The sequence below is a fragment of the Micropterus salmoides genome, unplaced genomic scaffold (assembly GCF_014851395.1).
Source record: "Micropterus salmoides isolate LMB-PRFRI ecotype aquatic unplaced genomic scaffold, ASM1485139v1 Ms_hic_scaffold_13, whole genome shotgun sequence".
Classification (NCBI taxonomy): Eukaryota; Metazoa; Chordata; class Actinopteri; order Centrarchiformes; family Centrarchidae; genus Micropterus; species Micropterus salmoides.
In genome coordinates this window covers 21340511-21367950 of record NW_024040374.1, presented here as the reverse complement: position 1 = coordinate 21367950, position 27440 = coordinate 21340511, and the positions used below count along the sequence as shown (strand labels likewise).

At 40.5% G+C, this 27440-nt stretch overlaps 1 protein-coding gene across 1 annotated transcript in view; it reads right to left on the bottom strand.

Moving 5' to 3' along the window:
- Positions 1 to 1434: 1434 nt before the first annotated feature.
- The window catches only part of lingo3a (leucine rich repeat and Ig domain containing 3a), a 37301-nt gene continuing 11295 nt past the window's right edge, over positions 1435 to 27440 (bottom strand). The window contains exon 2 of the mRNA XM_038716170.1: positions 1435 to 6677. Within this exon, the coding sequence (XP_038572098.1) occupies positions 4784 to 6616 (1833 nt within the window). The 5' untranslated portion in view covers positions 6617 to 6677 and the 3' untranslated portion in view covers positions 1435 to 4783. The remainder of the gene's footprint in view (positions 6678 to 27440) is intronic.

Genomic DNA, 27440 nt, shown 5'->3' with positions numbered 1-27440 from the left:
TAATGCTGTAATTTCAGTCAGATGTTGGTGTCTAATGCTAATAATGGGTGATGACACATCTTTCAGTGGCTCATCTGAAATGCTGGTGACACATGTTCATTCCTCCTCAGAGAGATCAACACCTCTGCATAAATGGCCACAGTCAACTCTGAACAAAGCAGGAGGGAGTTTCATACGTATTATTTTAAAGTCTACTTACAAACTGAAAAACAATATCACTCACAGTGATTTCTAGTAAAAATGCATCGTTTCTCCCAATCTAATTCCATTTTCAACAGAGTTTTGAAAAAGTTGAACTTGTCACAAAATGTCATTCATTTTTGTAATTTGTTTTTTAATGAATGCATAGAAAATGAACATGAATAATCCTCGTAATACAGTATGTGCCATACACATATCATTTACTAAAGTGATTCATAACAAGGACGGTTTCTTAACTGGTAAGCAAAGCAAAGCTGTGAGCGCTCTAAGTAGATGTCAACTCACCCTCTTAGTCATGTAGGTGTTATCTACATCAAGGCAGCTTTTTAGGGAATTCTTGTTTATATAATACACACATTTGTCAGATATTTGCGCCAATTTCAAAATATTTTAGACTAGACTTCTAAGTGGCAAAGAGAGGAGCTATAATCATTTGCTATCAGAATACAGAGGAGTGAAAAATGGTAGAAGTAAACCTGGATAAATGTATAAAAATGTTGAGCAGGCCCAGATGCCTTTGATTTTTGGATCAAGTTGAGAAGAAGTTTTGGTAACTCATTACAAAGTCAAACACATATTTGAGAGATACGAGGTGTGAAAACCATGGACACTGGTCTATAGAGGTGGGAAAAAGTGATAACGTTCAGATGAGTCATTCTTCACTATATTATTGGCAAGTGGGAGGGATGCAAGCGTCAGCAAACGGCAAGAGAACGGGTAAGGTGTGAATGCTTGACCCCAACAGTGAGGGTCAAGGTGGTTCTGTTAGGCTTTGGGGAGACATTTTCCTGGGATGATTTGGATGCACTTATCTCCTGAGAGGGAATGGTCACTATAATCAGTACAAAATTACTTTAAGTGATAGTCTTTACCCTTTGATGAAACCTTTCTGTCGTGGTGGGAGTGATATGTTCCAATATGACAATACTACCATTCACGGGGGGCACAAGCTCTCACACTCTTATAAGCACAACAAATTAATCATACATGTTGTCATTCATAGTGACTAACTGAACCCTTTATGGAAATTTTGGACTGATCATTTATGGTAATTAGACATTTGTTTCCCCAATTGAGGGAAAATCTTTCAGAAGAATGATGTGCATGCCTCCAGGAGACTTCGTGTCAAAGATCATTGAAGCTGTGTAGAAGGGTCATGGTGACCCAAAACCTTAAAAAGACACTTACGTATATAAATGTGGGTATTCACAGTCCCTTTAATTCAACTTTATGCAAAAGAAAACACTTTAAAGACTTGTTTTACAACATTTTATTTTTGTCTAAAACAATTGTGTTTACATTGTGTAAACTGCATATTAGACCAAATCATGCTTGTACAGACAGTAAATGTCTGACTCAGGTTTAAGGTGAGCACAGAGAAACTTCACCCTTTCCGCAAATGAATGTGAGAACAGCCTTCTGGTGTCAGACTGTGCACATACATCATTCTGCAGAGTGAAGCACCACTTAGCTAAACACATTTTTGGGTGGAGGGGGATTTTAAAGACTCTAAAATTGGAACAGGTTTTGATTAATTTATGGGTACTGTGTGCTGAACATCTTCCTGTTGCTTTCTACTTCCTCCTTGACATGTCCCTGAAATGCAAACCACTTTTTTTTCTTGTCTTTCACCTGACCAGTTACGAGTCAGAATAGCACGGTGTGATCTCACCAGCCCACAGAATAACAACGGCGCTCAGTTCAGTTTTATAATGTACACTGATTACAATAAATGGAGTTGTTATAGCTAAATGATTCCGGCTCAACAAGATCTATGACAAACAAACAACACATCAAAGTGTGAATGCAAAGAATTTTTTATATGCTCACAAAATTTTATTTATTTTTGTAACTTGTGTTTTGATGAATGCATAGAAATTGAACAATGACAACATAAAGTAAATGCAGTACCCATATCATTAATTGTGACAAGTACATTTTGTTCTAAGCAGTATATCTTTAGGTGTAGTGTACACAGGACATCCATCCATCTGATTTAAGTCATTTAAGAAAATCCTAATATGACAACTCCCCCCCCGAAAACACATAAAAAAAAAAAATTGCAACACAAAATTTCACAGTGGCGGGGTCACGGGTTTATTGGAGAGTCTCAATCAACTTCTCAGACTGCCACCATAATGGTTGAGTGACTGGATGACTGCTATAAAAAAATGGGACAGGGGACAAGACATCATCATAGCAGATAATAGAACATGCTTTATAAATAGTGTGCTTCCTTTTTTATAAAACAATACAATACAAAACAGTCTAGCACAATTTCCAGACACAATGGTTTCCATATTTACAGGATGAATTCAGTAAAGGACAGTGAAAAATACCATCAATTGTTTACATTTCTGAAATGCAGAGATGAAGCTTAGCAGGTGTCAAATCAGTCCAGTAACATATTCACAGTTAAGTAATAATAATTCCATGTTGTAAATAATTAGTCTGTAAAATGTGTTGTGTAGTGTATGTGTGGATGAACACAAACGCTAAATGAAGTAAAATGGGACTTTTTATTCTGCCTGCAATGCTTGCTGTTTGTTTTAACCTGCAGAAGAAGTTGTAACACAAAATTAATTTTCATTTCCACTACTACTGGATCCATGTCAGCACTCCATCAACTTCACAATGGAATAAATGGCTTACTATTAAGTCTGAAGTTTGGGGAGGTCAAATCCTATTTTACTCAAGAAATAGTGGAAAATTCAGTACCATGTACAGCCAACAGAGGGCAGCGGAGTAACGCTGTTAGAACTGCAGTAGTTGAAGCTACAGCTGACAGGAATGACTGATTCCTGAACTGTTGACATTGGTTCTCAAGGCTAAACCCACAGATCAAGAGACAAACCGTGAGGTTAGAATACTGTAAACAGTTTACATGGTTTCTATCTCTCTCCAAATGATGTCAAACGTTATATGGGAATCTGTACTTATTGCTCCCAGTTTCTGTTTTTTATATAGAATTGAAACTACCATATGTAGAAGGCCCAAAACTGAGTGCTACGACTGCTTTTTGCATGCGGGAGTACAGAAACAGCCTTTATCATGAATGAATCATCTGAATGAATCATACTGAAATTACCTTCATAACCACTTCTACTTAATGTTATATATATTGTGAAAAGTTAGCACCCAGAACGTTGGATTATAGTGTCCTCCTAGAATACCTCAACTCCTTCTCATCTCTGGCTCAGTTTCACTGTGACCTTTGTTCCAGTCTGCGAGGTCTTTATCACATTAGCATTTTTCCCTGCGTGTCTCAACCACATTGAGGTCCTGATGAAAACCTACTTAACGCCTTCCCCCGCTGGTCAGCCAAGCCTCCCCACTGTCACTTACAGCCAAAAATATGCAGGTGAACTGAAATCTGATGTAAACGCCTTTCATGATTTGTTGTGTGAGCTCAGGGAGGGAGCAGGCAAGTCTCAGTGTAATATCTATCTGATGACGTGATAAGGTGAGACTGTAAAAGCTCCAGACTGGATATCACTGATTTGGAAACGGTAGAATTGCAGTGGAACAGAAAAATCGTATCGATCACTCAACAGTACCATAAACAACCACAAGGACTTCAATCATTACAAAATATATAATACATCTTATACAGTATATATCCTACCTATACAGTATGATCTATTCAACTTTGGGATGAATGCTCCCTAACAAATGGTCCATTTACAAATAATACAAATTCAAAGTAAGAAGCCAACTCTGTACATGCGTCCTTAGTCTTTTTTCAGATCAAGAGGGTAAGAGTTTTGTATAGTGTGTACTGAGAAGACAACAACGGAAAACCTAACTAGCAAGTGTGCATTTGCATGTACTGATTTGTCACCACACAAATGTTCATTGGGTCCTTTAATTGTAGCTTAACCTGTAGAGTCCCATTTTAGTTTAAAAACAGCTTTCACCAACTTTTAGTTTTATCCAATGAGATATCACAGAGTTGCATTGACATTACATGGTGCTTTACGGTCAAATTGGCAGTGTTGCGGAAAGTAATCTCTTGGTGTCAAATGTATTCTGTACAAACCTACCATCAGAAAAAAAGCAGAGCCTCTATATTAATGTCACAATAGTGCTCTAAGGTCCTGACTGTAAATGAGTCTAAATATGCAGTATATAGCTGGTACTATTCAAATACATATTGGCAAGTCCTTGGCATTCATTGAGCACCACCCTGTTATAATGTATTCATGACTTTGGAGACAGAGAGCTTGAATCACCTCAGATGGAGCAGAGAGGTGAAGTCCTTTAAAGATGAAGAGGACAGAGTTCCTTGTAGGGAAGAAGGGTGGAATTGGCAAGAGCTTTGTCGAGGTTAAAGACTGGTGGGACTCTGAGTGCTTCTGTCGCTTTGTTTTTTAACAGTCTATTCAACATTTTGAGACGTCTTTAACTATAATTTAGCTTTACTTTTCTGCACAATAATGCAAACACACAACAAAGCAATAGAAATATATCAAATCCATACAGATTTCCTTTTTGTCATATATACAGTTGTGTCCTTTATATAGAGACTGCTCGTAAACAGTATCAGGGAAAGAATACTAATGAGAGAAACAGATCCGAATAATCAAATCATTTTCATGTTAAACTTGCGTGCCCCGCCCTGTCCTCCACTGGCGGCGGGTCCATCCACCTTTCGGAAGGAATATTCCACTGAGAAATTGTTCTTGTGCTGCCCTCTCCCTCGACTCCACACAAAAAGCAGAATGAAACAGAAGAGAACTACCCCCAGGAACATGATACAGCCCATAGCTGTGGATATGAGGATGGTCTTGAGGTCCAGAGTAAACTTTAAGAAAACTCTGGTGTCATTCAAATTTGTATCATTGAGGTCCCCAGCGTAGTAAGTGCGATTGGCCATAAGGGCTGCATCTAGTGGCAGGCCGCTAACTGTAAGTGTGGCAAAATAGGTGTCATTTCCACCAGCATTGCTGGCTATGCAGATGTAGGTTCCACTGTCTGTTACCTGGGCGTACCGTATTTCTAATGTGCCTTCTGGTAACACAGTTAGGCGGCCGCTGCTCTTTGTGGTGATGCGGCGGCGTTGAGGAGAGATCCAGAATACCACTGGTGTGGGCTCACCTTCTGCTTTGCAAATGAATGACACAACCTGCCCCTCGCGGGCAGATATCTGCTGCAGTTTCCTGTTACGAATTTTGGGCTTCTGGCAAGTAAAGTGATCAAAGAGGGCCGAGTCAGAGAAAGCGTTAAGAGCCCGTCCCTGCACCTCGACGGGCGTCATACACACTGGGGAAGCACCGTTAAAATTGAGGGTCTTCCTGCGCTGAAGGATCCATAGCAAGCGGCAGTCGCAGGCCAGAGGGTTTGCATCTAAACGCAGTGTCTCCAGAGTGTTGACAGACTGAAAGGCTCCCTCTTCCAGGGTCACCAGGCTGTTAGTAGAGAGGTTAAGGAGGCGGATTTGCCTTAGACCGCCCAGCGCATATGGCTGCACTACTGCCAGGTTTGTGTTGACCAGATGCAGCTCCTTCAGCCTAACAAGGTCCCGCAGGGCCCAGGACTCCAACACAGAGATCGGGTTGTAGGAGAGGTTGAGGCTGGTGAGGTAAGCCAGAGTGCGTAGGGCAGAAGTGGGCACAGAGGTGATGTTGGTGTGCGTAATTGACAGCCAAGATAAGTTAAGACCCTGCAGGCTGTGAGGGGAAATGTACTCCAAAAAGGGCCAGTGATCAATCTCGAGGCCCCTCAGGTTTCCAAGCTTACGGAAGTTCTGGTCCTCTAAGCTGGAGATACTGAGGTAGCGGAGCCGAAGAGTCACCAGGTTATGTAGGTAAGACAAAGACTGACTGGACACTGAAGTCAGGTTGCACCTCTCAATGGTCAGTTCCCTCAACCCCACTAGACCCAGAAAGGCCTTGTTGGAAATATAAACTAAATCATTGTCTCCAACTTCCAGGTTTTTTAGACTTTTCAGGTCTTGGAAAGTAAAATCCAAAAGAATTACAATCTTATTTCCACTGAGGTCCAATGAAGTTAGGTTGGAGAGACGTGAGAAAGCCCCCATGGGGACCAGTTTCAATTGGTTACCCCTCAGTGAAAGCGACTGCAGGTTCTGGAGACTAGAAAAAGCATTTGGTTCCAGGACACTGATCATGTTCTCACTCAGGTCCAGCTTTTCAAGACGCTGATACGGAAGCAGATCACCATGCTCTACCCATCGAAGTTTATTCCCACTTAGGTCCAGGATCTTGGTGTCCAGAGGGATGCCGTCTGGCAGTGCAGACAGGCGTTTACCATAACAGGACACAGTCTTGAGTTTTGCAATGCACTCACAACGCTGGGGACATCCTTGACCCTGAGAGGGAGACACTGTGATCATCAGTAGCAAGAACAGGAAAGGCAGGAGACAGCTGACATCCTGGCCCAGGCTTACCGCCATGGCCCTCTTTTCTACTGCTTCCTCTAGCTCCTGTTTGGGGTTGAATCACTGGGCCAGACACCTGAAGAAAGAGAAAGAAGGGAAAGAAGGAAGGGAGAGGGGGAGGGTGGATAGGAGGCCAGAAAGAATGAGAGGGAGAGACAAAGAAACAGACAGTGAGACAAATTAATTAAACTCAATTCCCCTTCAACAGCAGCGATCAAACACTCTAAATGAGTGGAATTACAATTACAAACTCTAATTGACCCGGCACAGCAGTGAAATTAAAGCTAGAACTCCAAGATAATCCTCAAAGGACTTGGTCTGTATTCAGTTGAAACAGTTTGATTTACAATGGTTCGACTGTGTCTTGCTAGCAGAGTCAGGTTTTAAAATCACATGCCAGCACACACAAAAATGTCCAAATAGCTATGAGTCAGTTTTATGGTTGTTTTACTCTCTAGCTATTTCATGCATTGTAAAAACAGGGAAACAGATAAACAGATAAGTCTGTTGTATTCATAAGACCTCATGTGAGACAAAATGCATGAAAAAGGAAAACAATTGCAGGCTCTGGAAAGCTTTAAACAGCAAATAGCACAGAAAAATGCACTCAAATGTTCCAGTTATACAGCGTGAGGAAGCAGAATACTAAAAAATACACATACTGCTCTGTAGAAGAAAATACCTGCACGTAATATGAGCACTCCAATCAACAGACATATAGCATAGTATATTCAGCCACAGCCAGAGCAAGATGGCTATGACTTGTGCATTACAGTAGCACAGTCCATCACATCATCTGCATAAGTCTCCGAGGGATGAGGCTTATCATGAGAGGAGCTTGCCTAGCCTGACCTGCCTGTGGGTTTCATATGACACACACGGACATACAAACAAATCCACAAGTCCTCTCTCTCCACCCCTCCGTCTGCTGGTGGATGTTGGCAACAGAGTGGGAATCCCTTTATAAACCTACTGTGAAATACCAACTGGTGAAATGAAAAGTAACTCCAGAAAACATACTCCATAACATCATTATAATTGATTGGCGAGGCTGACAGTGTGTTAAAACATATTGAAAGTTGCCACGACCTCCGTGACTCTCACACATCAGGAGGTTCACAATGTACAATGTGTGCTTGTTATGTCATTGAAATTAATTTTTTTTTAAAAGAAAATGACATTAAAAGAAAACAGTAAATGTGCTCAGTGATACAAAAAACACTGGACACACAAGAAAACACTAACCATCATTTACAAAGTAACAATAGACACATCCTTATGTATAACTGTGGGTACTGGGTGCTAATGTTTGAGAAGGTTAGTGAAAGACCTGAACATAATATATATCCTTGCTGTCTTTACCAATACTTGGACAATGCATAGAAACAGATACACACACACACACACACACACACACACACATAACCATGCAGCAAACCACCACAATCAAAATGGACTAATAGTATTAAAGGGTTTTAAATTCCCACCTGCTACTGTTACAGATGATTTAATAACTCATTTAATGTCCCTCACCTCTACACATGTTCCAATTTACAATTCACCTCGGCTCAGAGATGAATATTCCCATTAGCCAACCTGCCACCGTCTGAAATGCGAGCAGAACTGTCTGATAGCAGACAGGATTAAAATGAGACGAACATTGTTAAAAATCACTTAGAGCCACAAAATATGAACATTTCAGACTTTTACAAACCCTAATAGTAGTTTAAAAAAAGACACTGGGGTATACAGCAATGCACACCACCAACACTAACACACACACACACACACAAACACACACGTGTCAGACATAGCAGCCTGACACGTAGCCTTTCACACATTTTGTCATTCACTGTAGTCTAACAAGGCCCATTAGCAAATGCGGATAAGCAGACCTTGGTTTTGGTTCCAGCTCTATAAATACCTGGCAGCTGAATTTCATCTTAAAAGAGTATGCAACCGATTTATTATTGCACTCCTATAAAAATCAAGCGTCCACAGTTTGGTCTGAGATTCAGGTGTGTTATGCTAGGGCTGCTAGCCTCAAGCGGAGATGAGGAGTGGGCTACAGAGAGTGATATCGCTGGAGCCAGTTTTGTCAGATTTCACACAGCTCCCCGTGGAGCCACAAAAAAGCTTTATACAACTTTTTTTCACATATGCAATAGTGCTCCACAAGACCTATGAACAAGCTTAGATGTTTAAAATTGGACATCCCCCTAAACTATCACCAAAATCAGTATCTGAATAAATCTGTGGCAAGAAATTGGCCTTGCAGTAACTGAGTCATGTTCAATCTGGTTAAAGCTGCAAAGTGTAAGAATTCAGATTTCTCTCCTCCTGTAAAAAAAATGTATCCTCCCAAAAAATAGGCGACAGCATATCACATATCATATCATAACTGCTGCTAACTGCTATTAGCTAATTAGCTCAGTTAGCTGTCCAGCTAACAGCGCTCCTAGTCCAGAATGGTCCCCAGAACCAGAGCAGGGCATGCGGGTAAAAGAACCGGGCTCAGCAGCCTGCTAGTGAACCAGGGCCAAACACAGCCTCCGAGACGAACGGAGGCCAGTTTGACGACAGGGAATGGTGGATGAAGAAGACAGTAGAGGAGCGAGAGGGAGGTCAGGCATCAGAGAGGCAGCATCAGCGCGTAGAGCCAGAATATTTGCACTTCCAACTCTGTGAATTAAGGGTTTATTTAGACAAAACCAGAGTTGGTGATTGTTAGAACAGTCGACTAACGAGGACAGTTTAGGTGAGTTATATTTTGTTTCTGCTTATTTTACGATGAGTTAACAAGGTTAACTTGATTTCAGAAGGTGTATGGTTGTATTTTTCTGTTGGATGACGAGTGAGGCTTGAGATATAACATTGGAGTATCGACTCTTGAGGTACAGACTAATATTATGAGGCAGGACGGGGCTAGCTGGTTAGCATGCTAACTTTAGTAGATTTCTCTGCCACACAATACCTATATACATCTTTGACATAATGTCAGAACTGTTACTTTTTCACATCCTGTTGATAATATCAGCTATGAATATTTTGATTGTTTTAAAGTCTTAAATTTCTTAAATTCTTACACATTGCACCTTTAAAGTACTGGCGAGGTGGTACGTAATGCAGTTCCCATATAAAATACAGCACGTGCTCATTGATCTCACATGACCTCTCTTTCCTTTTTTTTAATGCTTCCTGGGAGGAAAATTATCTCCTCTGCCACAGAGTAGTAGTACTTCCATTTTCAAGAGCAGATTATAGATATATAGATAATGGATGGTTGCTTTCTCCATTCCCAATTTCTTGACATTTATTGTGGAAGTGTTTTACTGGCTACTAAATAATTTATTTCATAATACATAATGTTTAATCTTCTTCATTCTAAGAAGGGATTTCTTTTGCTGTTTAATCTGATGTTACTTACATTGTTTAAGTGTACTATCACTGGTGAAAGATGCAGTGACATTTGAAAGTATACTAATGTACTAACAATATCCTGGATTAGGTCAGGTTAGTTTAAGAAAAAACAACAGGAGGATATGATTTTTATTTTGTCTGTCTGGTTTACACGACTTCAATCATGCACCTTGACGTGCATGCTGACTAATGTTTAGCCTTCAGCAGGTCTGACACTTTATCCACATCAGCATGTCTTAGGGCCATGGAGCCTCGCTCAGAAAACTGTAACTGTAAAAAGCCACCTGTTTCTGCAAAGTTTTAAGAATTGTTTTCCCCACAACAACAAGTGGGCAGTGACTGAACCAGAAAACCACAAACTTTCTTCCCCGATCCCCATCCATTGCACCCACCCCACATTTAAAAATGTCAGTCACATGGCTATTTTTTTCCCAAACCCATATCTGGTAGCAGTCACTCAGTGATAAGACCAGAGGCCTCAGCCAACTAACGCACCACAGGTCAACAGCAGGTGATTAAAGCAGTGTGCACTCAGTATATACATCATGATCCCCCTGTGGGCACTGGCAGCTCCACACAGGCTACTGTTACCTGGTAGTAAGCAGCAGTCAAAAATAACCGTCATTTTTGATTACGCAGCAGGAACACAACAGCACTCTTCTCTGCCGACCTTTAGCTGTATCTCCTGACAGAGGAGAGACTGACACAAGAATAGCAAAGACACTTTCAACAGCTGTAGAATAAAAGTGACTAGGTTGTTAGTCTGTACTTAGTAGAATATAGCAGGGTTAAAAATGTCTGGTTCATCAGAGAGACATGATGTTCCTGGCAGAGAGAAATGTTCAGTAAAGTTCAATTATTTAAAAGCTCCTCCGTAAAGTCAGAGGATGTTCAATAGCTTTGTCTTGCAGGCAGAATCAATATGCAGCTCTGATATAAGCTGCAATGCTCTGATCAGCTTCGAAAGGACAATAATGTAGGTGTCTAATGTTGTCATGGCGACAGCCCCCCCACCGCCATCAAACTCTCTTCATAGTTGCCTCTTTTCCATACCCAGCTGAAACACACCAGATGCCCTCAGCAGGTTTCCTGCCTCTGTGCACTGACCTCACCTTAGAGTCTCGGTCTGCCTTCATTACTGCTGCTCCTCGGCTCTTCAGTAAATATCTGGGGTAACATTTTCATGCATTTCACAGATGCCTCTTAGCTATACCTGTTCCCTTGTCTTTCTATGCCTTAACTCTACCTGCTACTGAAAACTGTGACAAAAGACAGATGGATATTATCTGTCATGACCAAACAATGAATTATTTATGAAATCATTGTCAGTATACTATATAATATGCACACATTAGCATTAGCAGGAGGTCACTTTTCTTTGTCTTTTTATTTTGGTTGCCAGGCAACATTTACTCATCCAGTGCTTTCTATTAAAAGAAACTTTACTGCCTGAAGTAATGTAATATTCTGGAAATGCCTCAATATTTATACACACGGGTGAATTGAATTGAAACAACTATTTTTTTTGTTTGTTTCTGTTAAGAGTGTCGTGCTGTTAGCCACACCTGCTGCTTTATATATCTCGGCATCTCAGCTGTCAACAAACTGTAAAATTGTTTACGTAATGACTCTGCAAAGCCAAAGGTCTTAAAGAGACACTGCCAGCATAATCATCAAGTTTGTTGTGGCCTTCAAGTGCATGAAAGTTTAACAGAGTTTTTACTTAAAAGGCACAGAATCAGATAGTGTTATGCTAGGAGGATAACATCAACGATGGCTCCGTTCTGTGTGTGTCCTATTAGCAGCGTGACTGTGAGCCAGCGTGCACAAGACTAGGACCCTGAAACTGAAGCAGCAAAATAGAATTCAGCTATCATTGATTTTATCATTTGTGCTTTAAATACTCTGACATGTCATACACTGTCTTCGTGCAAAAGCGGTGTCGCTTTATAACTGCACTACAAACCTCTCTAAATGTAACACTTGCATTTTCTCAGAATGGTATCATTAAAGGAAAAGTGGCCTTGTGTATGTTTGATCTGTTGTGAGACACTAAAATGGATCAATTAGAGCCCAAAACATATTCTCTATAACAGCCTGCTTACGCATTGCCAACACATGGCACGGTTTTACATACTCAACATAATGTTTTTGTGTCCACGTGGAGGTTAAATGCCTGAGTCCTCCCCTCGGTACTACAGAAGACACACTACTAGAGACTCAAACTGGGCTGCGATGAAAATTAAAGACAATCAAAGAGGATGGCTTCTTACTGTTGTTGTCTGCTCTTGTGATGCTTGAAAGTGCAGCTGACACTTGTACTGTGATTCAAATTTTAGATACAACAAGAAACAAATTAATTTAGGCCTGAAGCTATCAAATAACCTACAAAGGGTATGTTTCCAGCTTAATAAAATCCACAATACAGACATCCTCTGCTGTCTTTTGGCTTCAGTCAAATATTCGTTCACATGTCCTCACAAAGAGAGAGTGCAGAAGCTAGCTGCGATTTGCATTTAACATTTATGAACACTGAAGTAACAATTTCACTGAAGAACTCAAACAGCATAACATCTTTTTTCTAGTCGCTTATGTGCACTTGAATCAATTACTGCCTTATAAAACAGCCGGATTAAAATATTCAATACACATCTGGGTAATGGCAGCCACATGCAGTGATTGTCATGGTATCAACATTAAGCTGTCTTTAGTCAGGAGCTGAAGGAAACAACTGGGAATATGATGTTATTAAAATTTCATTAAAGAGATTTTGGTAGAGGAGCTGTTGTTGGTGTCTTTTCTTTCATGATCTTTTGTACACTATATAGCAGCTGCTGATGCAAACAGAGGTGCTGATTGGTTGCTAGTGCCACAATCTTTAGTGTGTCACATTTCTGCATTCAGAACTGTACTTGTTCCTGAATGTCCTGTCTCATACATACTAAACTTTAGCAGGGCCAAAAGGGCATTATGACCCTATCCCTAAACTAAGCCATTATTGTATTCAACTCACATTTAATCTTTATTATGAAACACTCATTTCAGAATTGATCACATTTTGTGTATATCGCTGATGTCTTTGGGTCTACTCCTTGTTCCTGACTGAAATATCTCAACAACTTCTAGGTGAATTGACATGAAACTTTGTACAGACATTCATGGTTCCTAGAAAAGGTATCATAATGACTTTGGTGATCTCCTAACATTTCCTCTAGCAACACCATGAGGTTGACATTTGTTTTAGGTGAATTATCATCAACAGCTACTGGATGGGTTTTCCGTGGTATCTGATTGAGACATATCTCCCTCAGAGTGAATTGTGATCATTTTGGTGATCCCTTACCTTCTCATCTGGTGCCACCATCAGGTCAAAATGTAAATTTGTTGTTTATGACCAAGTACCTGCAAAACTAATCTCATCAGCCTCAGCTGTATTTTGTGTTTAGTGCTAAAAGGTGAACATTAGCATGCCAACGTTCACAATTAATACAGTGAACAACAAAAATGTTTAAAAATGTTTTGAATTCAGTCTGTAAAGTACAGATGGCAGAGTGTGTGACCCAGAATTGTGCTCTCTGGCTGCAGCCAAATTACCATCCAGACACTGCAGATATCCTGCGAGTTAGGTAGAGAGTGAGAGAAGTGTGGCTTTTAAGCTAAAAAAAATAAAAAGCCAAGTGCAGACTAAATAGAAACAGAGCCATATTTAGAAAGCAGAGTGGGCTGCAAAGCTGTAGGGGCAGGGGGCTCAGTGAGATGTTCTGCCACCTCTCTACCCCCTCCTCTCACCACCGCTTCCTGCACAAACTGCTACATCATTTTTTTCCTTTACTCCAGCCTCTTTTTGTTTAAACAGAAGCTATTAGGGCTTGAACGATAGCAAATTAAGCTTATGGACCTTATGTAAACGCTGTCCTTCACAGCTATTCAAAATAATAGATCGTGAGGCACCCACATGTTTCAACATGAGGACATTAGAATGAGATCAGACAGAGGGCACTTAAGCTCGGCTAAATCGTACACATTAAATACGCACACACGCAGTTAACGTATGCATAAAGCTTCTCTAAAAAGCTGAAATTGCGTGTTTATGTGTGTGAGTGAGTGCAGTGACAAGAGATGTAAATGCAGCCTAGCAGCTAATAGACTGGGCATGAGCCATGCATGTCTTAGCTCACATTTTGTAAGATGTGACATGTTCGAGAATATGACTGGTGATTCTATATTTTGGAAAATTCACATGAAATGACAAAAAACAATAGTTTCCGAATTCTCCAATGTGTCTACACAGAGGACGTAAATCTTTAAGAAAACAAAAACAAAAAAGGTCATGGATGTTTGCTTTTATTTTTATAACTGAAAAAAAAGCTGGGAACTGTTAGCTCTTACCAAATGTTACTCAAACAGGAGTACATTTGTTTGGGACTATTTTCAGCCATTGATTAATACACATATGGCTCTAGTGAGTATTTCCAGGAGCATGTGAGATGGACTCAAAATAAATTACAGTGCCCATGTTAGTCATAAGGAAAAAACACGTCAACCGGTGCAATGATGTGGCTCATTGATGCTTATGGATTTCTGGACAACAATGGAGCTTCATGGCACAAAGAGGCTATATCAGGCGTGGGATGCACAGAACATTTTTGGTTGTTGTTGTTGTTGTTCTTTTCATTCTTTTCATAGACTATTACCAGCCTTATCCTTTAACATCATGGAAAGATACCTAACTCTAGAAATTCATAATAAGAGCCTCTAAATGGAAGCGCATTTATCATATATGTATCACTCTCAACAGAAAGTATCTACAGCAGCAGAAAAGAGGATGAGATTGCCAGACCAATAATCATGCTGCAGGTGTAGGACACAGCTGACAAATGAGCAAGAAGCATGTTTGAGAGTGTGTAGGTGTAGCTAAGTGCTCTCCAGAAAAGGCACACAGGCCGAAGCATAACATCCACACTCACACTCATTTCTACCATGCCCACTCATTGTGCTTTACATAAGCCCATACTCTGTGTGTGTGTGTGTGTGGGGGGGGGGGGGGGTGCGGTATGTGTCTCTACCAGAGAAAACATATGACTCATTTACACTGAGGAAGCCATCGCCAGTGTCCATCAATCCGTGTTGGGAGACCCTGAAGCCCCTGGCAATGCACGGTCCAGGGAGCACACACATACTCACACAGGCCATTACACACATTCACGCTCACCTGATGAGAGAGAAACTCAGAGAGAGTGTGACAGAGAGAGAAAGCGAAAAGAATGAGTTGCTTGTTCTCTTATGAACCTGTAACTTCCAACTTGTATTCTGGTGATTGATCGTTATTACTGGCGGAGCCATGCCACCCACCACAGGCAAGGACACCCGGTCACTGGGTGGAGAATAGAAAGCTGGCAAGGAGTATGAGCGCTTGTACTGTGTGTATATGTGAGTGTGCACAGTTGAGGTAAGGAAGAAGAGTAAGTATGTATTTACCCAACTATATTCACTATATGTAAGTACTTGTTCACACAGGGGTTCTTTCAGAAGCTGTGGACATTGAGGTGACAGGAGAAGTCAGAAGAAGATGGATGAGGGGCATCGTGTGCAAACAGTCCACTTGTTTAATGTGGTTTTGTCCTCTGGCCCTGCATAATAAAACTGCCGCAGTGAACTGATCAGATATGTCAGAGATTTCCATTACACCTTAGCACCGCATGCAGATTAATATGAAACACTAGTTTAAAGGTGCCAAATGGGATTTTTAATTATAGTAATGGATTACAGAGAGATTCTTAAATTGCACTACTGTCCTATATGCAAAGCATGAACAGAAAAACCAAAGGACACAATGGGGTGATTAAGAATGTGTCTTGTGTCATGTGCCATGAATCTTTAATATGAGAGAACTGTTTCAGGGCTTATGGACGTAAAGCCTTCTATGAACAGGAGCTAAATAATTGAAGATGTTACGCTGCATGGTCATGTCCCACTGACGTGGATCCTTTTACCTTACCTGGAGCTACAATAGCCACATATCTAAAGACACAGAGGGACAAACACATGATACTCTCATACCACCGACAACAGCACTGATAAACAACATCGCCCTACATGACTGATGGGAGATAAAACGACTCAGTCATACAATGATACAGTTACTGATTTTCCACCTCAGCCCTGCCATAAAATTGCATAAAGCTAAACTAAATGTGACAATAGCCTGCCTCTCTCAGACCATTTATTCAAGTGTTTGCACTGACCTGTGTGTTACATTTCCTTCATGCTTTTAGACATAATAAACTCCTGTCAGCTTGTTATATGTCCTCTTTAATAAAAGAAAAACTAAAAGACAAACACTATTTACCAAGAGCCACTTGAGCTGCTAAATGTCTCACATTAATCTGCATCAGATTCTAAAAATAACATCTATGCTAATGAGGTCATTAATGACATGACTTTATGTGAAGAGCAATGTCGATATAAATTTCCTGTATTTTAAGTACTTAAGATAATGTTTTTTTCCTTCATTAACATAAAGTTTGTGCAGCAAGGTGCTCCAAAATCTAATCATCTTGTTTTCAGAGGGGAACCTGGGGGTGGATTGTTTTTCAGTCACTGTGTTCACAATCATGTTATTAGGCGTAACATGCCAGATTAGATAGTAGTGTGTTTCTCTGGTTCTTTCTTTCAAATAAAACCGGTTTTCTTGACATTATAGAATTTATCTAAAATTCAAAATGTGAAAATGAATCAAAACCAACTCAACATGTTACAGCTTTGTAACCTTCGCTAAAATGTATGTTCTGTTTATACACTGCAATTTTGTGGAAATTGTGAACTTGATTGCTTATTAAAATCTGTTAAACTAATAAAAAATGCAAACTTCTGTCCTTCCAAGCTGCACCATATCTAGATTTGGGCCACGGTTATTATATTGTATGCCTGTGCTTGAATCTACTTGTTTGTGAAAGTTATATAACACTTGTAATAAGTACTTGTTTCTGGTTTAAGCGTCACCACCAGAAAAAAAGATTTGTATTTTGCATCAGCTTGGTTAAAACTGAATCAGATCTGCAAAGTTGATTTCAGTCCCACTTGCAGGATATCCTCAGATAAACCCAATTGCATCATAATACGTCTTACATTCAATTATTTTAACTAAATTCAGTTTTAACTTCCCTTAGAAGAGGAGAGCAAGACCCACCATCCAGTATTGACACTAAGCAAGCATTACAGAGGAAACCAGTTTCTTCAATAACAGTAACCACAAAAGACCAGAATGCAATGTATCTCTGAGACGTGTGCCCATTCAGGGAAGAATACAAGATCCATAACTCGTAAATAATATTCAATTGGCACACGGCTGAGGTGAAAATGGGAACAGTCAAATGGAAATTATAACACTTTACCACATATGTGACCTTTTGTCATACTTTCTTTACCCTAAAATGATCACCTTTCCTTACAACGCAGATATACTGTAGTTGGAATTTAGAATTTAGATAAGCTACTATGATTTTTACAGTACACTACAGATTATAACACTGCACTGTTTTTATTAAGCTTTTGTCATGGGAATCATCTATTATGAGTAACATGAGAGAACAGGTGCGGCTGTAATGCCTTACTAACTCCCTATCATGAGTCTAACCTGATTTCTTTTTTTTCAATTCGTACTGAAGCATGTTTACAGCTGAAGGTTAAAACTAATATTGGGGTTCTTACACAAACACTCCCACACAATCCAAACCCTGCAAGCTAAGTCAGTTTGAGTTAACACAAAGGGATATGTGGCTCAAAAGAACATTACGTTCAATGCCACTCTTTGAGGGGCCACAGGCCGTCACTGTAATGCAGGGTGACACATCTTCCTCCGGACACATATACACACACTCAATGATGCCTGTTAGTCATTAATGACTCACATCAAATATTTGCTATTATAGCATTTAATGCGTTCCATTAAAGTTAGGGAAGGCAACGTTGGAGAAACTAGCAAGAGACAGCTAGATTCAGAAAGTATCCAACTCAAAAAATCTCATCGAGTCCCTTCGGGCCTCCCTCCACAGATACACTTTCATGTGCATTGAGTGCACATGCACAAAGTTATAAAAAAAACACCAAATGGTTGATGCGAACTTACATCTCAGGTCTGTAAAACATGAGCTGTTTGGGGCAAAGAAAAACAAACAGTCCAACAGTCAATATTGTGCAAATGACTCAGGTCAAAAAATTGTATGGGTTTGAATTGAATTGAATTTATTTCAGGATAACCCCTTGAGATGTATCATCTCATTTTCAAGGGGGTCCTGCAGCATATATGTATATACAGACACAAAAGTTAACCACACAGTACATATACAAAAACATAAACACAATATGATTTGACAAACAGAATCAGAGGTGCACTTTTTCCATATATGTGCAAAGCTAGGTTAGCAGTTTTTCCCCATTTAAAGTCTTTATGCTAAGCAATCTGTCTCCTGCAGTGTTGGGAGTAACGCCTTACAAAATAACGCATTTACAGTAGTGTATTGCTTTTTGCTGTAATGCAGTAATATGTAACGCATTACTAAAAATAAATTGGTAATATTATAGCCTACCCGTTACAATCTGAGTAACGCACGTTACAACACACTTTAACCCAAAATTAAGTGGTATTTTGTTTTGTTTTTTAATAATTCACCAAAAACAAGAAACATTTCGGCAACAGAAAACCAAATCCATGAGTAAAAGAGTAACGTTATTTCCTGTAGCGGGAATCCGATGGTTGAGATTGTAAGCAGTGTGCAAACTACGGGGAGCTGCGGCACCTCTTAGCAAGACAGTAGTTCCCCTGATGGATCATGCCTAAACAGATTTCTATGGGCTATGTGTTTGTGCTTTAATTAATTACTTTCATGATTAAAGAGGCTGCTGTCAGTTCATCCTGACCGATCCTGTAGAAGTGTCGGGAGATTCAAATAATCAATGACGTTAAGCTCCTGTACAGTGTGGGTAAATGCGCACAGCGTCTTTCTTAATGGGGAGACGATTCATCCTATTTCACCCATATACCCCCCTCCCACTACTAATCAGAAGGTTATTTTTTATGACCCACCCAATCTGCGGATATAACTCTGCACATCACTAGCACTCAGCTATGCAGCACATCTTACTGTCAGAATAACGTGCCCATTAAATAGCAGTGAAAGTAACTCAAAAGTAACGCTAAAGTAGTGTAAAGCATTACAATTCAGAGACAGTAATATTGTAATATAACTAATTACTCTCAAATGACAGCAACTAGTAATCTATAATGCATTACATTTGAAAGTAACTTGCCCAACACTGGTCTCTAGGCTCTAACATCATATTTTACAGGCAGAAACGTGGCATTCATCTTCTCATTTAACCCTCGGCAATCAAGTGAATAAGCGTATATCTCAAAATGTCAAACTATTCTTTTAAGTTGCCTGTGGTCCCTTTTAAAACAGCAATTATGTTTCCATTTTACACTATCAGCCATTTTCAAAGTGTCTCTGTGTCACTTCTTTTAAATGGCAGCCATGTAATTTTGGCACAGAACAAAAAAAAAAAGAACACTAATGTGGAGTCATCTGGAGTGGTTCGCTGTTCTTTGCTTATGGACACGACAGTGGAACGACAGCACTAGTCAGCCACCCGTCTGTCTTTTCAGCCAGCTCGCAATGTGGACAGGCTGCCACTGGCAGCTAGCCCATTAAATGGCCATCCTTTCTTTAAGCCCCTGTGATCAGAGTGTGTCAGTCAACCAGCAGTTCCCCTCCCAAAGGCAGCCTCTCAAGCTACTTACACAACTTCAACAGGGATAAGAAGTGACAGACCACCAGGAAATAATTGGGGGAACTCGTAGAACGGCTGGATTGTTTGTGCTCAGTGAACAGATCAAAATGTTCATTTGTCCTTGTCCAAATCTTTTGGGGATGTTTTTAAGAAGAAAGGAAATTTGTCAGAGTTTGTTAGTGCTGCCCTGATTGTGTCTGGAAATTACTGATAAGTTGATAGAATAACACGATCTAGTTTGAAGGGGTCAGGGACCATTTAACTACGAGATTTGTGCCCTTGAAAGCACCCTGATCAAATGCTAAATGCAGTGACATGGAAACATCCGCTACGTTGTGACTCTCATTACTTTAGGGTAAATGACTAGTTGTCAACTCCTCGATTGCTTCAGTATGCATGGCACCTGTTCAACCTATAACTGTATAATAGTCTCTTTTATTTTATTATGCTGGCGAAATAGAAAACTGGGGGCAATTTAACACAGAGCACTTATGTTGTTTTCCCTCCTTCCCAATTAGTTCAGACACAGCAGACCCCCACAGTTGCAAATTTCTACAAATAATGACAATTTATCATCTGGTCTCAGTGCTTTTGGCAAAGAAACTAATACTGGGTAATTTCAGCGCAGCTATGCCATGTTAAAGCAAGTGAGAAGTAATAAATCAAAAAGCAAATCTCTGGTCTTAAAAAAAATAACCCCCAGAGAAGTGATTCTCCATCGAAGCATGAATACAATCTCATGTCAAAGGTTAATAAGAATCATTTTCACAAGCTAAAATGACTAGCTATTGTGTTAGCAGCCAACTGTAATTCCTATAAACACAGAGGTGTCCTGAATATGGCTGTGACCCTGAATTTCGCCAGTAAATGCAAAAGTGCAGCTGTTTATCTGTACCAAAGAAGCACTTTCCAGTTTTCACTTAGATATACGACACAGAGACAAGGGCCAGAAAGACAAAGTCATCAAGAGGTGGAGGTGAGTGTGATCAGTATCTCTGCTGGCATCTATTTCCTGCTTGGCTGGCCTGTCTGCCATCTCACCAGCCATCACTTCAACCCAGGGCTCTTTCCATGCCAACTGGCTCGACTCTCCGTCGCCCTTACACTCCCTGCCACATCCAGAGAGGCAGACGGGACATATTAGGCCGGCATCACACATAACACGCTTCACTTCACATCACACACACACACACACACTCACAGATTTATGTGTTCCAATTTCCACATGAAAATGGATGAATGCACAGAGATACAGAAACAGACAGACAGACATGCATATTCACACAAACACACACTGTTCTGAATGTGCAGAGGAATGTGTTTGAGTTGGATATTAAAAGGTTACTGTCTTGGGGACACTGACCTTTAGAATAATCTTTTTGTTTACCAACATCTTTGGATGGAACGCAGCTAAAGATCAAGGTATAACAGAGGAGGGGATAAATAAAAGAGTATTGCATATGACATCCACTGTAAAAGATGAAAACGCTCATTCTGTATTCTGACTCCAACACTTTCCTTGTCCCTTTTCAGCCCCTCAAGGTTGTGAGACTTGTGGAAGCATCATAAGCCTAAATCTGCTGAAGCCTGCTCTAATCCTTCTTGAAGCCTGCAGGCGCTCCATGTCCTTCTCATTGGCTTCATTAAAAGGATCCCTGTCCTCTCTGCTTCCCTTTCTCTGTCTGCTGCTTGCTCATCAACCAGGCCAATTACAACCAGTTATCTGGAGTCAATGAGTTTCGGAGAGGGGTCACACATGCACTGCGCCTTCCTTGTCATTCCAAAGGAAATGTTAGCTACGTGGAAGAAGCAATGCCACCCATCAAACACAGGGTCAGCAACAGGATTGCTCATTGTGTAACTACATACGTATCCATGGAGATTCATTTCTCAAACTTTTTACATGATTGGCGTGGTTACAGTTTCAGGCAGCAATCTAATACTGCCCTCGAGGCCCCTTGAGAAAGAAGCCTGACTAGCGGTGCGAGTCAGCAGGGGAGCGAGGGGAGTGGTGTGCAAATTGAAAGTAATCCTTGAGCCTGACCGGCAGTGATGCTGGATTCACATCTATTCATAATTCATCACTCGACAGCAGTGAGGTGGAGAAATTTCTGTCCGTGTAATAAACCAGGAAGAGACATCTTTGAAAGGCACTGATGGAATCGGGCAGATCAGGCTCTCTACTGCTGAAGGTCTCAGGTGAAAACGGCACTTGTTATAAGCAGGAAGACAGATGGCGCAGATAGCTGGGAGTCTGTGTATTTCACATCATATTAGATCCTACAGCTGTCCATCCACAATTCTCAAGAGGAGATGAGCTGACTGAGCCACTGTCAGTCTAACATGAACTGTCAAAAGTCCAATTAGCGTCCAAGCATCGCTAGCAAAGGTCTTTATAACTGACACACCGGTTTTTCTCCAATTGGAGCCATTTATGCTTTTACCCGCATGACCGCAAGGGAGTCAAAATGCTCAGTCCTCTATCAAGTGCATTCACCAAACCAAATGGATAACTGCTGAAGCTTGTACCTGAGATAAAAGATTTTTTTGGCAGTGGAAACAAGCTGTGGATACAATACCATTACCGTTTACATTGATATGGTGAATTTGTTAGCAAACAGTTGCCTATTGACACATCCAACAGACACACAGCTAAATTATCATTCATTTGTTTCTTGCCACTTAAGTGACTCAAGTCTAATTTTCAATCTAATTTTAGCTCTGTTTTTGGTCTCCGTCAACTTCTGAGTAAAATATCTGGCTCTTTAGCTGCTAAATGCTTCACTATGGTCACCCGCTAGTTATTAACCATGTCTGCCTGCTGTTTGGTGCAGGGCAAGTAACGTACATCATTTAAAATGATGCTATGAGCAATGAGAGTGAATTCAAATTAGTCATTTGATCTGTAGTAAAATTTTGATTATAGCCCACTTTATCACTTTTCATCCTTGTAAAACCAGCCGTAAAATGAGCTTCACTCAGTAATAACCAAGAAAGGTCACTGGCTGTAGCTGCATCTGTGACAAATTCAAATAAACAAATCGATTCAATCGCCATATTTTAAATCACATTTGAAGCATGAACATAACTAAAGCTGAAAATGAAACTCACTCATGGGACGCAGGATGCAGAAGTCCTTTGGATAATTTTGGAAGACAGCTACAGTCATTTAAGGCGATTGATGACAACACGCAGGATGACAGACAGCTCACGGGCCATACACACTGCGCTGAACTTGACAGAAATAGACAGCAGCTTGAAAAGTGACTCCTGAAAGTTAAAACAAGTTCATGAAAGAAGACACAACTTGGACACAAAAACAGGGGATACGTTTATGGGGAATCTGCAGAGGCTTTTCACCTTCAAAGCACATGTTCACGAGTACACAAGTTCACTGAAATGTCCACGCTGAAATGCGCACAGCTTGTCTAGTGACAACACGTACGGTACACTGTGGAGGTGACTTTGGTTGTCAGGGGTGTTGGCTTGCCCTGCAACAGAGTGGCCACCCGCAGTTATGACAACAGAGTGACCCGAAGGTGAGGAGGAAACAATGAAACTTTAAGAAGGTGGTAGTGGAGGATGTATGAAGATGGGAATCCAAGGAGGATGATGCAAGGTGAGATGGGGTATATCAGCAGAAATGTCTGTGCGGTTAAAGGAGACGTTTGACATTTTGGCAAATACGAGGAGATTGATTCCACCCTTATGTCTGTACAGTGAATGAGAAGCTAAAGCCAGCAGCCGATTAGCTTAACACAAAGACCGCAAACAAAGGGAAACACTGGCTCTGTCCACAGATAGAGCTGGGCAATGAAACAATAATGATAATTATGGCAACATAATTTTCCTCAATAACAATATAACAAATGTTCAATATATCGTCAATAAATGTTTGATTGAATTCATTTGAATCACAAACAAATTAGCACTTGTTTTTTCTATTGAGATATTTATTTAAAATATTTACTGATGATATAAAAGATTTTATCATAATTGTTTTGAATGTTCTACCTCAGATTTGTGAAGTGATCCACTGTTTAACCACACAATTAACCATCTGGTTTCTTCAACTGTCAGTCAGGAGCAAAAATATGCCTTGAAACTTCAAAGAAATAATGATTAGACATTTATGGTGATAATTACTGATATCGAATGGTATGAAATGCTTTTATCGTGATAACATTTTTGGCCATATCGCCCAGCTGTATCCAAAGATAATATCAGTTGACCAACAGCTCTAAAGGTCCCTAATTTACACATTGTATCTCATTTGTTTAATGTAATAAGTGTAATAACATGATGGACTATTACTTGGCTGGGAGAAGTAATTGTCTTAGTAAGAGTCTTGTAGTCACCAAAAAAATATTCCGGCACATAACTCATTATTAAACTGTTTCCTTATTTCCAGTCCTTATGTTAACCTAAGCAACTGTTAGCTGCCGTTAGCTGCGTATTTATCAAACATACATGGGTGTGGCATCAATGCAAAAATGTCCTAAAATGTCAGGGAACAAAGTCAGATACAAGAGAGGTAGACAAAAAAATCTTTTAAGGTGGTCTTCAAACAAGAATTACAAGGATATGATGGCTAAAAGTCAGGCAAGGGTGTGAGAAGGTCACTGTGGTTAGAGATAGGCTGGTAGACAGAAAAAGTGAAATATAGCATGTTCCCTCCAGAGTACTTGTTAGAGCTCACTGAAACGTAGGTCAGCTCCTCGCAGATATTCTAATTACATTTTGTGTCACTTAGACATGTGGCTGAAGTAGCATAATGTGAAATTAAAGCCCGTCATGTGCATACATTTGAAATTTGAAGCTGTCTTTTTCTGTCCCTCTCTGCTGTAACGTGATGCTGACTGGCATTTCTGACCTCTCCTTCGCCCCTCTCATTTTCATCTGTCTTCACTGACTCTGAACGGCACAGGCTGATCATTTTCACTGAAAGTGAATGGCATTTCATGTGCTCAGTCTCATTAAATCCTGCCTGCATCTGAGAAGGTCTGAAAGGGTCGTCACCGTCCATCTCTCAGCTGCTCAAAACTAACATCTGCTTTCAAAAAAGTTTCAGTTTCAGTTTCCAACTAATTTGGATAATTTCTGTATTGTACACTGCATGTTGTGGAACATTTGTGGTACATTGTGGAAGCTCATCCGAGTATCCTAATTTGAATGGCAAAAAAAGCAAAAACAAAGAGGTTGTTTTGAATATTTTTTCCCCTCTAATTCCCAAGAATGGTTTGGAGAGCACCATTAGCTGAAAAATGTAGTCAATTTTGCTCTTTCAAAGACAAACCTGTCTCCACAGTTAACACCTGGCAACAAATCTTTGCACAAAACCCACACCACCACATGAAGACACATCTCTCCGGTCTTTCTTGCGCTTCTATAATGAATACAAACAACATAAATCAAACTTTTAAAACTAAAATACAGACTATCAATCTGTTCTTTTAGCATATCTAGATTCCTCACAGATTTGTTCTAAATTTTAAATCCTAAAATGCAGAAAAATATTGAATTCAACTCTTCATTTTTGAATCACACATCTGACACAAAGCAATCTTCCACCAAAGTACAGTTTCTGATCAAATAGGACACATCTGTGATCAAAGTTTTGTGATTCTGCATCAAGGTGAAAATATCCACTAGTGTCCCTAACCAATAACTATCCCTGTCTGACACACATGCAGCCAGCACAGTGGCTGACCTAGGATTACAGCATAATGACATGCTGATGAAATGTACTGGGCCAGCTCTGTCTATGTTATGGTCTGCTGTCCATATTTCAGCTGAGCCTGTTTTGTATGGCCTACTTCACTGTCCCACCCTCTAATCCTGTGCCGTTGGGAACTGCCACACTGCCCGGTCCACTTCCCATCTCTCCTCCATGCAGCTTTAATCTCGACAAGACAGCGAGCTCTGAATTGGGGATGGCTGACTGTCAGCCTCAGCTATAACGTGTTTTTAAGAAACAAACCTGCGGGACAAACAAAATGCTGAAGTGAAATCTCTTTACTTTGTACAGGACTTAGAGTTGTCACATCAATGAAAGGAGCAGTAAATAATATAATCTTGCAATAAACGTCTCACCAACATACTATATGTGTCTGCATGTGTTCCTTCCCGCTGCTCTGAGCCTAATAATGTGAGAGTAGCGGGTCTGGGATTCTGATGTAATTATCCAAGAGTGTTAATTACAGGAAGAATTCTTAGGCAATTAGAGGATCTCAAGCAACAACGCTGGCACTGAATCTGCTCTCATAGCACACAGACACAGAAAGAGTCTCACGGCACATCATAGCAGCTAATTGTTGATTAATCTTCAAACACCAATATCGCATTCAGTGCTGCATTCACAAAAATGACTGCACATGTACTGCGGAGATAATGATTTATTTGTTAAATCACAAATGTATTCGTTCGCCCAGATTTTCCTTTTTGTGCTGGTTAAATAATGAGGGGATGTTTGTTTGGAAAGCGACTGTTTATAGCCATGAGTCGAAGTAGAAGAAGTAGTAGATCCTGTATCTGTGCCATGTCTTCTGAGAGATTAGCTAATGCAACAATGAGCTCCTGGTTAAAAGAAGGCAAGGAGTCGAGGGTTTGAAGACAGGAAGAGAAGGAATAGAAGAGCATGCATAAAGGTGCTGACCATGTTAAAAAAAAAGACAACAAAATAAGGAAAAATAAGAAAAAAAGAGAGCAGAAATGCCTTTAAATGCTATTAGGCTAAGCAAAATAAAATAAGAAATAGCAGCAAAATTTCAGAGAGATTTTCTTTTATAGAATGACAGATGAAAACAGAAAGCAGAGATGTGAGATGGTTTAGGGAAGGTGATGAGGCATTATATATCCTGACAGAGCCATGGAAGGAAAAGAGCCTTAGAAATGGATTTGTCAAAAGCGAGGCACTTCAGAGGAACATAGACTGTAACTGTGAGAGTGTGTGTGTGTCTGTGTGTGTGTGTGCGTGTGTGTTTGTGTCTCCTCGGATGCGTGGTTGACAGCCACACTCTCTGGCGTAAATCTCAACTCCAGAGAGATTCCATCAACGAGCTGCTGCTGCTGTCCGTGCTACAACTCTGACTAATAGGAGTGCCTAATAGAGAACGCATGCTGACAGTAAAAAGTAAAAAATATGCACACATAAATTCAGCTAAATGCAAAAATTGCCACACATACACACTCCCAGCTGAGGCTCTGCAGAGAGTTAAAAGTGAACCTTAGCAAATGACACAGGTTGTTAGCTCCTGTGACGAAAGTTTAGCGAGAGAAAACAGAAAGAAGGTGGAGGAAGGAGGAGCAGGAGCAGGAGCAGATTGAGGATGAATAGAGGGAGGAGACGGTGACTCAGCTGCTCTCCCTAAAGGCCACCAGGAGGAAGAGAGGGAAGAGAGGGATGAAGAGGCACCAAAGAGGAGGGGTGTTCATGCTCCCTCTGCAGAGTGATCTAAAATTTTCCGCATCTGAAATATAAGAGAAACCAAAACAGAGGCTTCAAATAACTCTTCAGGGGGAAATTTACCCCAAAGCAAACAACAAATGTCCACACAGCCAGAGGAGGAGATGAGCAATCAGTGTCCTTAAGGGGATCACCATGCCACGCCATCTCGCCAACGACATCCCG